Here is a 17274-nt window from a genome sequence, read left to right as displayed (position 1 = left end):
CTATGGGACCTACCCGGCAGCACTCCAGCTGCTCTGCCCCCGGCTTCCCCGATTCAGCCGCTGGTCAGTTTTAGCAGCAGCTGAATCGGGGAAGCTGGGGGTAAAGCAGCTCCAATGGTCCAGCTGCCCTGAGCACTTCCGGGTTCCTGATGGTGCCGGACCATCAGGAGTGCCGGACCATCAGATGCCGGACCATCGGAGTTTTACTGTAGTAGATCTTTTAGTAATTGCTTCTGCATTGCTTTGCGCTGTATTAATTGCTTTAGATTTTATAGTATTTAAGGTTTTAATTGTACAGTAAGGCTTGAAAACTTAAACAATTGTATTAACTGCTTAAAGCTTGCAATAAATAAGAAAGTGGTTAAGTAGCTCTGGAGGGTACTGGTTTCCTTTGGAGCTAAAATAAATCAAATCACATGACAGGACCATGCTTTCAGAAATCTTATTAGACAAAACCTCAATGTAAAAACACAGAATCCAAAGCACCAAAAAAAAAAAAAAATCATCCTACTGTTGGTGGCATATGACTCAGTTGAGGAAAATGAATATGCATCCGTCTGCACTGCTTTTGAAGAAAACCCATCAGCATGCAAGCATGTCCACTGGAATGATGGTTGACACATGAAGGGACCTGTGACTTTTTAGTGCACATGACATGCAAATATCTTGCAATGCTGGCTAGAACAGTGCTATGTGAATGCCTGTTCTCACTTTCAGGTGGCATTATAAATAAGAAGCAGACAGCATTTTCTCCTGCAAAGATAAACAAACTTGTTTGTTTGAATGACTGGCTATCTAAAAAGTAGGACTGAGTGGTAGGGATGTCAATGTGTAGTTGACTACATGATTAACCGATAAGCTTGGCTTATCAATTAATCCTGTCAGCTACACGCACTCCCCCTCTTGCCACCTCTGTATTAGAGGCAGAAAGGGGAGGGAGGGGAGGCAGAAGCCATTGCCCATAAGAAGCCAACTTTTAATAGGGATGGCAACATGTAGTTGACTAAATGATTAAACAATAAGCCTGGGCTTATTCATTAAAACTATTGACTACGTGTACTTCCCCCCGCCCTTTGCTGCCTCTAATTCAGAGTGCACTGGGTGCTAGCCTCACCCCTGGGGACTATCGAATAGTCCTGCAACTGCTAAAATTTCAGGCAGTTACATGATTATTCAATTACATGGTAACTAACATCCCTACAGAGTGGAACTGTAAGTTTTATATTGTTTTATTTTTGAATGCAGTTATTCTTGTACGTAGTTATACATTTGTAAGTTTAACTTTCATTGTAAAGAGATAGCACTGCAGTACTTGTATTAAGTGAACTGAAAAATAATATTTATTTTATTTTGACAGTCCAAATATTTGTAATAAAAATAAATATAAAGCAAGCACCTTACACTTTGTATTCTGTGTTGTAATTGATAACATCTGAAAATGTGAAGTAAAAAATTATTTATATAAATGGCTTTCTATTATTATTTAAAAGTGTGATTAATTGCACAATTAATCAAAGCTATTTAATCGCACAATTAATTATGATTTATAACTTGACAGCTCTATGTATATTACTTTTAATGTAAACCAACATAGTGTTATGATTGAAACGAGTGTTTGGTAAGTCTCAATTAAATTAACGAGTTGCAGTGTGTTGTCTCTTTAAAGGAGCAACAAGCTTATTGACTTCTGTGTATGTTACAGGACACGGATGGACACTATAAAGAGGCAGTTTTGGAAAAATTCACAATTGGGAGGTATTGGTGTCCTGCTGAAGCTATGTGGTGGAAGCAAGGGTGTTGCATACAAGCTTATATGTTGGCTCTAAGCTGTCAGCCATGGCAGCATATCATTCATTACAGGTGCAGGGCAGGTGGTAACAGCCCCTTAAACTAGCCTCCAGTATGTGGAGCCACTATACTGACTGTGTAATAGATTTTTTTTAAGCTAGCCATACATGTATTTAATTTTAAACTGTCTCATAGTAACAACTAAGGGATGTGGGAAAGACTAATGTCATCTAAACCTTTCCTTTTAATAAATCCTTAGCCATGCCACTCACAGATTCTAGGAACAGCTACTCTACTAGGATGATGTGCTCAGCCTTCTCCTATTTCTGTTTCTCAGAAGAAAGGTATTATGGGAAAAGCAACTTGGTGTATATTTTCTATAAGATTTGATAATTCTTTATAGTCTGACAGCACACAACCTTAAAATCTTTCAAATTGAAAATTATATAAAATTTACTTGGGTTCCTTTTATGCATTATTTTATTATGTAAAAAATAAAGACTATGGCAAGCTTATTCTAAATTCACTAGGCATAAGCAGATGACAGTTTGTAAGACTTGAAAACATTTAAACTGTGTTTCAACCCGACACTCAAAATGTTAAACATACCTTGGGTAATCTTCTGAGGTTATGTAAACTACATCTTGATCTGACACAGATGAGGAAAATGGAATAAAATTTCCATTTTGTAATGGCAGAAGTTCCAATCCAATAAGTTCACTGTAGACTCCATCAGTAAGCACAAATTCCAAGAGATGAAGCTTTTCTTCAGGAGGGCCAGAATGTCCAGATTTCCTCAACACCTGCCGTACTACAGCAGGAGTCACCTTTTTCACAGTTTTACAGCTAGATTCAGAAAGATTAACTGCACTAGCAATGTTTGCAGGTACGTTAGCAATCTGGTTCCCTGAGCTTTGGAGGTAGTTAAGGACAGTTTGTGTGTACTCCAAGCTGTCATCCATTTCTGAGAAGCATACTTGCTCCACCTTTATCCAGTCATTGCTAGCAGAGTAAATAACTGCATTCTGTAGCAACTCTTTAAACAGAGGTTCTATGATTGGTTTCCAGTGTACCCTGATTTTATCCTTTTCAGGCCATAGTCTATAAATTCTCTCAGATGACAAAGGAAAATCTGAGTTCTTCTCAGTCTCCATTCTCTTGATAGCTTCCAAAATGAGAGTGGCATATGCTTTTGGGACGACATTCACCACAAGGAGGTCATTCCATAAAGCTGCTGGATCTCGCCACTGATCCAATTCTCGCCATTTGATACTCCTTCTATTGTCAGTCAGGCCAAAGAACCCACTAACATGAACGGGGAGACCAGTCTTACTTTCCTCACCAGGAGGTAAAGGAAGAAAACAAAATGCTTTTCCTGAAAATTCTGCTACAGCTCCTTTTTCTTCCCCATTACTTGATAAAGACATGGCTATTCCAATAGTAGGGACAAACTTCAAGTCATCAGCCAAACAATCTAGTTCATTGCATATCCCTCGACCTCCCACACTGTTACATACTAACCAAGATGTTTTTTGTGCATCCTTCACACTTTCATCTTCTAAGATTATATTTACATGGTATGTGACACATGTTATGCTGTTGCTTGGAACCCCTTTGCAATACTGACTTATTGCAGTTCCTAGAATCTTGATGGAATTGGGTCGTTCATGTTTCAAGGCCTTGTTCTCACTAGCAGTTACTCTAAAGACCAGTCTCTCAATTCCATCAGCCTCTCTAACATGTAAGGAAACATCTTGCACACTTTTCAGAAACAGCAGGACTGTATCTGCATCTGCTCGAAAGGATTCAAAAAGCTCCAGAACTTTTTGTTTATTGTACAGATTGCTACTCAATTGGGAAGGCTGCAGGCGAAGAGGGAAACGAAAAAATGTACCAGGAAAGTTTCCATTCTTGAAGGTTTCCTTAGTGCTACCAAATACACCAATGAATGGTGCAAACTGGTCTGTAAGTTCACTAACTTCTTTGCTGTCATCCTTTAGATTCCAACACTGGCCTGATTCATGGGGTCCAAAAAGTGTTTGATGGGGATCCAACATTCCAATCTGGTCACCACTGAAGATACTAGGGACATCTGCACAAGTGAAATCCAACAATATGAATAACCCTAAACAGCAAATATGAATGACGCTAAAATATCCTACTTTATCCACAAATTAAACAGCTTCAACCATTACAATCAATTATATTCTACTTTTAAAATTATAAATTGCCCTTATTTATCAAAAACCCAATCTTACTAATGGACAACTGTTCATACTCTAAAAGAGAAATTATTATATAAAATATCTTATGATTAAGATTATGATTTTTTCACAGAGGTCACGGAAGTAACAGAATCTGTGATTTCCAGTGACCTCCGTGACTTCAGCCCATAGCAGCCTGAAAGTGTAGAGTACCCCCATGACCTGTGGTGGCCAGGAACTGTGGGATACCCCCACCAGAGTACAAGTGGGGATACTCTTTAGTTCCTGGTGGCCGCAGGCAACAGGGAAACTCTTGAGCTCCCAGCTGTTGAAGGAGGTAGGGGGATCCTAAAGCTCTGAACCACTCCGAGTGGAGGTGGACCATAGAAATCCCCATTTTGTCATGAATGTTTTCAGTAAAAGTCACTAGCCTCTGTGAATTTCTTTTTATTGCCTGTGACCAGTCTGTGACTTTTACTAAAAATATCCATGACAAAAACTTAGACTTACATATGATGTACAGGATAACTTTATCAAAGGGATAAGAAATAAATGACATTGTGAACAACTTTATTTGATCAAACATTTGACATACTAGCCTCTGAAACAAAATATTTTCTCGATATTGAACACTAGTTTTTTATACTTGCCTTTTTTTCCCATGCCATCTTCTTGAATTACAATAATCCAGTATTGTACGGATACATGCTCCAACAGAATGAATAACTATGAATTTTCCATGAGGCATAACCACAACAGAATAACAATAAATCTATTAAACTTTTAGGGAGTGCAAGTGAAAAAAATGTACAAAATGTAAAAAATTTAGAAGAGATTTCTTCTACACAGAATTTACTAATTTAATGTATATACTAGGGCTGTCAAGTGATTAAAAAATTTAATCGTGATTAATCGCGTGAGCCTCCCTGTTGAAACGCTGCAGCGGCGTTTCAACAGGGCAGCAACGCAGCACCATTTCTAAGGGGCAGTGCATTAGAAGCCTGGGATCAGCTGGGGACTCCAGCTGATCCCCAGCTTCACGTTGCAAAGCCCCTTTGAAGTGTCGCTCTGGCACTTCAAAGGGACTTTGCAAAAGCGGAGCTGGGGATCAGCTGGAGTCCCCAGCTGATCCCTGAGTCCACTTGAGCTGCCCCTTTGAAGTGCAGGAGTGGCACTTCAAAGGGGCAGTGCAGCATTAACACTTGTGATTAACATGTTAAAAAATTAAAGCGTTAATCGTGTCCTGCATTAATCGCAAGCGTTGACGCAGGTCAATTGACAGCCCTAGTACATATATGAATTGAAGAAAGAACTACCAAATTAAATGGTAAAACAATCCTACAGAATTTAGGAAGCACTCTGCAGTAATAAAAGAGCCAAATGGGTGGGAGAGGGGCAAGGAAAGATGCCCACAATTAAGTGCAACTAGTTTTTGGAAAAACATATTAGGACTTACGTTAGTTTCTTTTCCCTTTATAGAATCAATGTAAACATCCTCCAGTTAAATTGCAAATTGCATGTGACTGAGAAAAGTACTTTTTTGGTATGAGACAAAATTAGCATTGTTTATTGGTCTGAATTTCACATTTCCCTTAAATACATATAGTACAAAAATTAAATGGCACAAAGCTTCAGTCTTTGGTTTTTGTATCTTATTTAAATGTATGAAAGTCTGTTTGGCATCCATCTTTATGCTCTGGGTATAAAATAAAATGTATAATTCAAATAACAATACAACATGTAGGCTACGTCTACACTGCAGGCTTCTTGAGCAAGAACTGTTTTGCGCAAGAGTTCTTGCGCAAAAGGTCTTGCTCAAGAGCACGTCCACACTGCCATGTGCTTTTGTGCAAGAGATGTGCTTTTGCGCAACAGCATCCATGGCAGTGTGGACGCTCTCTTGTGCAAGAAAGCTCTGATGCATTTTAGCTTTAGAGGTTTCTTGCGCAAGAAAGCCCTCTTGCCTGTCTACACTGTCTGCTTGCTCAAGAGCTCTTGAGAAAGAGGACTTATTCCTCATGGGTAGAGGAATAACTCCTGCACAAGAAGCCCTCTCTTCTGATGCTTAACTGTAAATTTACTTGTGCAAGAACACGCATGCTGTGTAGACGCTCCACACGTTTTTGTGCAAGAACAGCTGTTCTTGCGCAAAAAGCCTGCAGTGTATCCATAAGCCATAGTGTTGCTCACCCCTTAGGCCTTGACATCACCAGCAAAATATAGCATCAATAATACAATAAAACTCTCCTATTCTCAACCTACACTCCCTCTAAACAGCTGAGAAAAAATACGGGCTTTATTGCTCAGAAGATTAAAAAAATATGGGCTGTGATAGACCATGAGTGGATTAAGTAAATTCCAATATCAAAAGTCTCACTCACAGAACACCCTTCATGTCTGAAATATATATGAGATTAAATTAATCTTAAAGTTAATATTTTTATTTTTAAAAATTACACATAGTACCTGTTATATGATAGACTGAATTGAACCCAATTCCAAATCTTCCAACTTTTAGGGGATCATCCTTTTTTTTGCTTCTTGCTATTTCCTGTATGCCGTGCCAGTCTTCCAGGGTAAAAATTGCATTGTTGTACGCATAAAGTGCTGACCCTGAAAAATAAATAGGCACACATTAGGCAATTCAAAAAGAACACATTTGGGCCACTCATTTAATCTCCAGAAAATAAACTTACTAAATCAAGAAAACATTTTTGAATTGTAACTATGGATTTGCAAATGTAATGAGGAAGTTGTAACTCAAACTGGCACTAGAGAAATTAAACTAAAACTTGTTGAAAAAGTCCAAAGAGATAAGGAGGAATTTCTGCAAAATAAAAAATCCCTAACTACATATTTTCTTCTCTTCCTCTTCAGAAATGCAAGTCCATCCACTGATTTGTTGGATCATTTCCATGAACATTTTAACACACACCATATAATTTTGGTTCACAAACTGCCATTTTCTGTCATACAAGATAAATGCAGGTCATGTTGAGAAAGAGCTTCAGAAACTTCAGGAAAGCAGTGACCATGAGGATCTTACAAGAATCTTTTCATAACAATGAATTTTCTGAGCCTAGATTATAAAAATAACTGTGTAGCCCCAACCACCTTAGTTCCTTCAATAAGTCTCAGAATCCTGTGGTAAATATAAGGACAATCATATAAAATGATCTTGATAACTTTATGAATCCATATGAACAAAATATATTTTAATATAACCTAGTACTGTACAAGGAAATACAACTGGAACAAAGAATGTAGACCATATGCACAGAATAGGGGACTGTATACTGGAAAGCAGACACACTGAAAAGGCTTCAGTGGTCAAAGTGGACAAACAATATGAGATCCCCGTATAATACTATGGCAAAAAGAGCTAATGCAATTCTTGGATCTACAAAAGGGAAGTAGTGACCAAGAGCAGGGAGGCAAATTTACTTCTGTATTTGGCACTGAAGTAGGGATGTCTGGGTATGTCTACACTACAAAGTTAATTCGAACTAACAGACGTTAGTTCGAATTAACTTTCATAGGCGCTACACAGGCAAACCGCTAGTTCGAACTTAATTCGAACTAGCGGAGCGCTTAATTCGAACTAGGTAAACCTCATTCTACGAGGACTAATGCCTAGTTCGAATTAAGTAGTTCGAATTAAGGGCTGTGTAGCCACTTAATTCGAACTAGTGGGAGGCTAGCCCTCCTCAGCTTTCCCTGGTGGCCACTCTGGGCACCACCAGGGAAACTCGTCTGCCCTCCTCCCGGCCCCGGAGCCCTTAAAGGGGCACGGTCTGGCTACGGTGCCCGTGCCAGGTGCAAGCCTGCCAGCACCCAGCCAGCTGACCCTGCACCTGGCACGGCACGAACCAGCCACCCGCTGCCACCCAGCCATCCGCCTCTTCTCGGGACAAGGCTGGCGGCTCCCAGGAGCCTGCCCAGGTCCGCAAGAGGCAGGCACCCACCTGGTCTAGTGCGGAGATCGTGGACCTCATCCACGACCTCCGCACTAGGCACAGGAAAGTGGCGGTCTAGGGCAGGATAGCTGCCAGCCTGGCCACCCAGGAGCAGGTTTGCATGAAAATCAAGGTGGTCCAGTGAGACCCCCGACCCTGAGCCCTGAGCTTAGAATGACCATACTGGGTCATACCAAAGGTCCATCTAGCCCAGTAGCCTGTCTGCCGACAGCGGCCAACACTAGGGACTCTGGAGGGGATGGACCGAAGACAATGACCAAGCCATTTGTCTCATGCCATCCATCTCCAGCCTTCTACAAACAGAGGCCAGGGACACCATTTCTACCCCCTGGCTAATACCACTCCATGGACCCAACCTCCATGACTTTATCTAACTTCTCTTTAAACTCTGTTATAGTTTAGCTTTCACAGCCTCCTGTGGCAAGGAGTTCCACAGGTTGACTATTTGCTTTGTGAAGAAGAACTTTCTGTTATTAGTTTGAAGCCTGCTACCCATTCATTTCATTTGGTGTCCTCTAGTCCTTCTATTATGGGAATTAATGAAGAACTTTTCTTTATGCACCCTCTCCACACCACTCATGTTTTTATAGACCTCTATCATATCCCCTCTCAGTCTCCTCTTTTCTACGCTGAAAAGTCCCAGTTTCTTTAGCCTCTCTTCATATGGGACCTATTCCAAACCCCTGATAATTTTGGTTGCCCTCCCCTCTCCCACCCTCTCTCTTCCCCTCTCCCACCTCCTTTTCCCAGTCTCCCCGAATTTTGTTCAATAAAGAGAGTTTCCAGTTTTGAACACACATGTCCTTTATTTTTTACATCAGGAAGGGGGGCTAGGGAGGGGTAAGTGGAAGGAGGTGAGGCAGGAATGGGGCACGAGCCCCCAATGGGGAGGACATGGGTGTCTCTGCGAGCTCCTCGGGGTGGAAGCTCTCCTGAAGCCCCCCGATTGACCCCCACCCCAATGGCAGCCTGCGGCAAGTGCAGCCGGGCTGATGGCCGAGTGCTGTGATGTGCCGAGTGTGGGCACTCCAAGCCAGGACTGCTTTGCAAGCGGGGAACCCCTGAGAACTGTCTGTCTGAGTTGGGGGTCAGGTCCCTTTAAGCACAGCCCTCGGCTAGCCTGAGACAGCAGCTCCACGCTCTAAGTCCTAATCTGATGCCCTGCCGGCACTGCTTCTGGCCATCCTTAACCTCGTTTCAGGGTCCACTCAATGTGGACATCCTAGTTCGAATTAGCAAAATGCTAATTTGAACTAGTTTTTAGGTCTAGTTGCAATCGTTCGAATTAGCTTAGTTCGAATTAGTGCTGTAGTGTAGACATACCCTGAAGGACTAGGATTTGGGGATTTGAAGGATTTGGGGCTGCACACAATGACCTACTGAGGTCTCTGCCAGCCCTAGGATTCTATGATTAGTCAACTAGATGACTATCCAGTAAGGAAATGCTTATTGAACAGTTGATAGGATAGTGGACTAGTCGCTCCCCCGGCCCCCACCAATTGCTGCCTCTATCAGATGGAGGCAGTAAGAGGTAGGGAGAAGAGTGGGTACTTCGAAGTGGCAGTGCTGCACAGAGCCCGGGAGCAGCTGGAGAGTCCCCAGCTGACCAGAGGCTCTGTGCAGCGCCGCTGCTTTGAAATGCCACAGGGATCCCAGTGTCAGACTCGTGGCAGCATTTCAAAGTGACAGCACCGTGTGGAGCCCGGGATCACCTGGGGATTCCCCAGCTGATCCCAGGCTCTGTGCAGCACTGCCACTTTAAAACGCTGGGGAAGCCCAGCATCAGACTCCTCACAGCATTTCAAAGAGGCAGTGCCACACAGAGCCTGGGGTCAGTAAGCCACCAGCTGATCCCAGGCTCCACACGGCACTTTTGCCTTCAAAGGCGGAGGCGCCCTAGCAAAATGCATCAACTATTTGATTAGTTAATTATCCGATACTTAACATCCTTACACTGGAGACATCAATACTGAATATCACATGTAGTTCTGGAATCCACATTTTAAAAGGGATGTTGAAAAACTAGAGAAGGTGTAGAAAAGTGCAATAAAAAGAAGTGAAGAAATGGAAAATGGCTAAAAGAGCTCAATCTGTTTAGCTTATCAAAAGAAGTTTGAGAAATAACTTGATTATAGTGTGTAATTACCTTTCAATGAAGGATGTTAATGCCTTCTTTAATCTAAGAGGCCTGGTCTACACTAGGACTTTACCCTGCATTTAGCCCCCCATGGTTGCTTATCTGTGATGAGTCCACACTACCAAGCATGTTGTTCCACCGTAAGGGGTTGCAGAATTCAAATTCCGTAGTTCTGATTTCACAAAGAGTAACGCTTTTCCTGACCATGCATGTCTGAAATTATGCTAGTGTAGATGCTGCATTTAGGGAAATCCAACCCCACTAGCCTCTGGGAGGCCTCCTACAGCTGTCCACTATGACCACTCTAGCCACACCTTGCATCTTGATGGCTCTCCTCCTGCTGAGCTCTAAAAGTCCCAGGAACTGGAGAAGGGTCAGTCCCATGTGTCCAGCTTCGCAAGTCCTTGGTGAGCACATACCACATCACAACATGAATACCCCCAACGTTCACTCGGACACTGTGATGGCTGTGAGCGCTCCCCTGGCCTCCACTGCCCACAGCTGCAGAAGAGCTCCAGATTGAAGTGCACAGGAGATCCTGGATCTCATCAAGGTGTGGGGGAAAGGAGTCCATCCTCCATAACCTCTGCACCAAGAAACGGAATGCTGACATCTGCAGCAGGATCACTGCCAGCCTCATGGCCAAAGGACATACCAGGATCCTTGAGCAGTGCAGGCTCCAGATCAAGGAGCTGAGGTAGTTCTATCAAAAGGCCAAGAAGCATAGTGAACACTCAGGAGCAGTTCCTCACACCTGCTACTACGATGACCAGCTGGATGACATTCTGGGGGTGGAGAGGTGGCCAACTTCCCCACTGTGGTCATCAAGTCTGCCCAAGACATGCTTGGCGTCAGCTTGCAGGAGGGTGAGGAGGTGCAGGGCTACGAAGAGGAAGATAAGAGCTAGAGGCTCAGATACCTCCTCTATCAGCTCCTTGAGTATTCTAGGATGCATTTCATCAGGCCCTGGTGACTTGCAGGTATCTAACTTTTCTAGGTGATTTTTAACTTGTTCTTTTTTTATTTTATCTTCTAAACCTACCCCCCTTCCCACTAGCATTCACTATGTTAGGCATTCCTTCAGATTTCTCGGTGAAGACCAAAACAAAGAAGTCATTAAGCATCTCTGCCATTTTCAAGTTTCCTGTTACTCCCTCGTCACCGACCAGTGGGCCTACCCTCTCCTTGGTCTTCCTCTTGCTTCTATTGTATTTATAAAAAGTCTTCTTGTTTCCCTTTATTCCCATAGTTAGTTTGAGCTCATTTTGTGCCTTTGCCTTTCAGAGAGCCGACAAACAGCAGATCGGCTCAGCACGGCAGCTATTTTAATTTAAATGAAGCTGCAATTATTTAAAACACCGCTTCATCTGGGTATATCTAGTAAACTAATCTACATGGCTCTGGTGACAGAGCCATGTAGTCTAGACATACCCTAACGTTATAGATTATTGGTAGATTTAATTTGTGTATGCTGATTGATTACTTGCTCACTTAACTATTAGATTTATTCAAAGTGTTGTGGAATCCAAATCTGAATAGTTGTTTATAATGGTCAAATTTTGTCTTTGAGCACGTGGATTCAATTGGTGCCCTACTGGCCATAAAGGACAGACTACTGAACCACTAGGACTCACGCAGACATATTGGAAAATGTGAGATATAGAGATAGATAGATATAGATACACACACACACACACACACACACACACACACACTTACCTTGGTACTGTGCCATATCCTTTGACCAGAGAGATTCTGTTCCATATTGAGTCTCATCATACAGAAACCTAACCTCTGTGGCACCAGCATCTTCTGCATTCTGGATCAGTTCCTGACAACAAAATAACTTTCAAGTTATTAAAGTTAGGATTAGGCATAAAATTATTTTAATAATATAATCATGGCTTCCAAACTTGACAGTAGAAAATTATAAAAGTCACATCTAAAAAATTTTATTCAATTAATTTTGAACAAGTGTGATATTCTCCAATTTGATTAAATTAAAATAGACATGTCTACATTTTAGTTTAGAGGGCAACTGTCATATTCAAACAAAAATTTAAACATGTACACATTACATTTTAAACTTATTAAACTATTACAAATGTTGTTAACACAACAGTCTAGCGGTAATGGAGCATATAAACATGGGGATAAGATTACACAGTAACTTTCAGATTAGAATCAAGCAAGTAGCAATGCAGTGGCATTGTGTTGAGCCTCAGGTTGATGAATCTCACAAGTATGGAGTCCTTTGTATTATTCTGCAATAACCCCCCTCTTCAATTTCCTTGAGAGCGGCAACTACTGTCTTTGAAGGGAGCATCTTTTCAATATATGAACAGTCATAACAATTGAGAACAAAGGAGATAAGGAAGAACATTAAAAGGGAGTGACCCCTAGGACTCTGAAGCATCCTCTTTCCCTAGACCTACCCCCTTACATGAACAATGACATTTTATTTTTCTATATTTTGTTTTCTATCATATGTGATTAAGACTATGTTTCTATTTACATACTTGTAATAATAAAAGACAAATATTTTTCACACAATTCAGGATAATATGTGAGTGACAATTAGCTGCAATACTGTTAAATTAGCCAGAGCAGACAGGTGCGAAGGGGCAGATGGCACAGTAGACAGTTCTGCCCATGGACGAGAGGTAGCAAGGGTCGGCAGTGGTCCTGGAGCTCTGGCTCCGGCTGTAGCCAGGAAGCTCTGGCCTGTGGCCGCGGATCTCAGGGTCCAGCAATGGCTGAGGAGCTCTGACCTTGGCTGCAGAGCTTGGGGTTCCACAGAGGCTGCAGAGCTCCAGACCCAGTGGCAGCTAAGGAGCTCCAGCCTGGAGATCCAAGCAGGCAGCAGTGGTGCCGGGCTGGAACCCTAGCAAAGGGCAGCAATTAAGCATGGGACATGTTGGGAGGGACCTCCCCTGGTCCAGCAAATCCCCTTGTTCAGGACCAGTCAAGTCCCAAGAATGCTGGACGAGGAGGTCCAAGCCCAAGCTGTAATAAAGTGTAGCACATCAGTAAGCATTGCATGATCATAGCCGTATACACTTTTTTATTTTATTGGACCACAGGCACCAAAACATCTTTTAGCCAAGATTCTCTTTTAGGCCTAAAAGTCTTTTTTATAATTAGATTGTAAAAGCGAGCTTAATTGCAGAGTTCTGTAGGCATAGCTCAACATATGCACAGGGTTCATAAAAACAGAAATTTACATTCACAATTCAAGTATGCTGTAGGTATGAGAGATTTGCTACAGATGCATGTTTTTTATTTATGAGAATTTATAAAGAATGCCAGAAGTTTGGTATTAAGTATGAGTCTGATCAAGAACAGACAGTAAAATAAGTTTAATAATCAATAGTAGCAATTATCTAACACGGTGGAGTGCTTTAAATCGAAGTGATTTTAATTACTGATTTAAACCAGGATTTAAATAATCAAAAAATCATTGATTTAAATCAAGTTTCTCACTGATACTTCTTCACATATTTCTTCAAACAATGATGCAAATTGGATAGTTAAAATGTGTTAATTTACAGATCAGTACAGCACTTTACAACATCTAAGAGGGTACACTTTGTGTAATTTTTTAGATAACTTGATTTTTATTAATTTAGAAAATATTACATAATATTCATTACCTGTATCAAGCTGCAGATTCATCAGCAGCACATTAGGAATGGTAAAAACTACATCATGCACAAAAACACAACAGCCCTAACATTTTATTAAACTAACTCTTAAATGTTACATACTTATCTCACATTTGAAATTGCAGTACTCTCCTGAGCCATCTGACAGCTGTCCTTAAACTCTTTTTTTTTATTTCAATTTCATGAATACTATCAGAGAAATCCTTAGAACACTAAATGTATGGTGTCCTTAAAACTTCTACAACTATGATTCTATTATGCTAATTAGCTCTCATCTTCCCTACTCCCACTGTCATTGTGATGTAGATCTGATTCCAAGTTACAAAAAAGCTAAGCCTGAGGACACCTCTCCATTTACTGGAGGATCGATGATCCAGTGATTGATCTTCCAGGTTCGATTTAGCGGTGTGACGGGGTAGAGCCACCCCGCACCGAAGACCCCGCCGATCACCGCCTCGGTGGCGACCCTGGGGATGGAGTATCGGCGGTGTGGCAGTGGCTCCTCCACCGCCACACAGGCTCACTATGGCGCACGCACCAGGAACCACAGCCACCCGAGGGCAGGGCGAGCAGTAATTGGGGCGGGAGCTGGTGGCACAGGTGACAGCACGCCGGAAAGGGGCGGAGCCCCTGGAGAAAGATGCCAGTGGGGGGATTTAAACACGGTGTTGACGGGGAGGCAGGAGAGTCGAGAGCGCTCTCAGCGCCGGAGGTGAGAGACGGGAGTGCCTGCACTGGGGGACGGGACTCCAGGAGCGGGGAGAGGAAGTGGCCCAGAGTGGGCAAAGGGAGCCCGTGGGCTGGCATGTTATGGCAAAACACCTCGCCAGCCGGACCGGACTGCAGCTAAGTCTGGGTCCTTAGGGCCTTGGGTTGAGGTCCATGGGAGGGGGTGGGCCCGGACCCCGCTTTCCCCGTGGCACAACCCGAGACTAGACCACCAGTTGTCCTGGAAGCGACAGTGCACGATCTGACTAAAGGCCGCCACATGGCAGAGTTGACCAGAAAAGGGAACAAGGCTGATAGTGAGAGGACTCTGGGTGGGGTGGAGGACATATGAGAGCGATGTAGAGAGTGCAACATCGGGCCGACTGGCCTGATAGATGTTTACAAGTGGTTATAATAAAGACCCGCTAAATCGAACGCTGAGGGTGCCCCTATCGACCGTGCTACTGCTCACTGTTAGCCTGCTGAGAAACATGTGCAAAGACAGACGCCAGTTGGATAGGATTGTTTTGGTTCTGTGCTTTTGTGGTGGTGGACCTGGGCCAAGAATGGTAGATATTTTCTACTGACAGAAAGACAATATATAAGAAAGCATGGAGGCAGCATAGAAAGGAATAGTGAGTAGACTGGAAAGAAAAAAAGAAGATATTATTCATGAGGAGTAAGGGAAGTCGACGGGAGAGTTTCTCCCATCAATCTCCCACGGTGGGGCTGCCCCAGAAAATCAGTGCAAATTACACTGCCTCAAGCTACGCAATTCACATAGCTGGAGTTGCAGTATCTTGCACCAATGTTCTCTGCCAGTATAGATCAGGTCTGACTATGCTTAAAGTGCATTTAATTTTGGAGTAAGCCCCATAGAAAACAAACTTAAATAAATACGCCATAGACTATTTGCTGTTATTGTCAACACAATCTCAAGTGCATGCTAAAAGATAGAGGGATGGAGAAGAAAGAGAAATAGTCACAGCTCAATGCATGTAGAATCTCTGCATGTAGTGCTTAAATGCTCTCATAAACATTATCAACAATGGTGCCAGAAGATACTGTGGCAAGGTTAGTCCCACTTTCGTATCCCAGACCTCTGTTCAATCCACAATTCAGCAGTCTAGGCACTGTGGCACAGGTCCCATGGCCTTTTCCGGCATTTGGGCTTCTGTCCCTTGGCTAAAAGAGGCAATGGGGCAGATGCCCCCAGTCAGCCTGGGTTGGGTAACCAGTCCTCCCCAGCTACCGGCTGGACTTCCAGGATAGTTGGGGAAGGGAGCCCAAACACTCCCTGATGGAGTCCCTCACTTTCCCCACTGTCTCTGGCAATGCTGCTGCCATTCTCTTTATCAGCTTCTCTGACCCAGCCCTGCAACCACCATTCTCACTCCGCCCCTGATAACTCCAGGTCAGGGCTGCCCTGGAACCCTGAAGTAGGCTCTGGCTAATTAGGAGAGTGTTTTCAGCTTTTTTAGAGCTGCCTTTCTCCCCTTCTAATCTAGTCCTCTGGTCTGACCTTGTAAAAATACAGACAGATCACCTAAGTTCTTACAAACCCCTCTAGTCCAGCACTCTCTGGTCCAGCAACATCTGTGGTCCAGCATGATTTTAGTTAGCTGGTTGTCCACCTACCACAGATGTGGCCGAGTCTCCCGAAGTTTGTTTATAGCCACCAATCCTGGCGCTCAGTGTTCTGTGCTGTTATTTAGTTCAAATTTACTCCTAAAATGTCTTCTAAGAGCTGAGTAAACAGTGGAAGTGTTGGTAACGCTGCTAGACCATACTGACCACCCGTGGTTTGGCAAATTATCTGGTTCGGCACTGGTCAGGTCCTGAGAGCGCTGGACTAGAGAGGTTTAACCCGTACTATCATTATTAGAATAAGAATTATAGTATCTATGTGATTAGTTACAGTCTTGCATTCCTTCTGGGGAACTTCCTCAGAAAGCACTACATTTTTTGCTGTTTCATTCCAATACTATGTATTTAAATAAAATCAAAAAAGTTTCTGTCAATACTTCCTTAACAATCTTCAATTCAAACAAATCAATATACACAAGGCAGCTTAAAACTTTTAGAATCTTGTCTCCTAACATTGTAAGAACAGATTAAAAATTCCTGAACCTAACTCAGATCATAGACACCTGAGAGCTTCAGTTTAGAGGTATTCACAGGAATACCAGCATTTAACACCTAAAAAAAAAAGCACAAATGACTGGTTTGTCAGGGCCTTCTGCCAGAAACACTACCAGGACATTGTGTGCTACAGAAATGAAAGACCTGATACATCTTATCATTTGCTTTAATCAAGTTATTTCACAATTTACGCTTTCACTTAACAAAAATACAGTAGACCTTCATGCTTCACAGAACTGTCTCTCTCCCATCATGGTCCAGGAGGGGAGATGGGGGCCAGGAGCCGCAAAGAGCTTACTATGGGGCCGGGAGCCATGGAGAACTCACCATAGCTCCCCTTGCGGTGAGTTCCCTGTGGCTGCCAGAAGCCATGGTGAGTTTGGAAGCCACAGGGAACTCACCGTGGGGGGCCAGGAGCCAAGAGCCTCAAGTATTCGCAAATTTCACAATTCACAGTGGTGCCAGGAACGCACCACCATTTGACACCGCAAATGGCAACGGTTTACTGTAAATAAAAATGTTTCTAGCCCTTATGGTTGCAAAGAAAACTTTCCAATGTGGTAATGTCTAAATAAATGTGGAGAGGGGAAAAATAAATCCTAATGCAGGTATGAACTGTCTCATTCTTGTTAACAAGGCAGGATATCTGAAAC

The 17274-nt window shown here is 42.8% G+C and overlaps 1 protein-coding gene across 7 annotated transcripts in view; it reads right to left on the bottom strand.

Annotated features, from left to right (window-relative positions):
- SACS (sacsin molecular chaperone) overlaps nt 1-17274 on the bottom strand; it is a 161103-nt gene that overhangs the window by 35204 nt on the left and 108625 nt on the right. For all 7 annotated transcript variants that reach the window (XM_006138876.4, XM_006138875.3, XM_014581461.3 and 4 more), the window contains 3 exons: nt 11826-11937; nt 6459-6605; nt 2398-3880 (listed from right to left, as the gene is read on the bottom strand). In XM_006138876.4, the coding sequence (XP_006138938.2) occupies nt 2398-3880; nt 6459-6605; nt 11826-11937 (1742 nt within the window). The remainder of the gene's footprint in view (nt 1-2397; nt 3881-6458; nt 6606-11825; nt 11938-17274) is intronic.

Source organism: Pelodiscus sinensis, chromosome 1 (genome assembly GCF_049634645.1).
Source record: "Pelodiscus sinensis isolate JC-2024 chromosome 1, ASM4963464v1, whole genome shotgun sequence".
Taxonomy (NCBI): Eukaryota; Metazoa; Chordata; order Testudines; family Trionychidae; genus Pelodiscus; species Pelodiscus sinensis.
The sequence above is the reverse complement of the archived record's forward strand: the minus strand, read 5'-3'. Positions and strand labels throughout refer to the sequence as shown.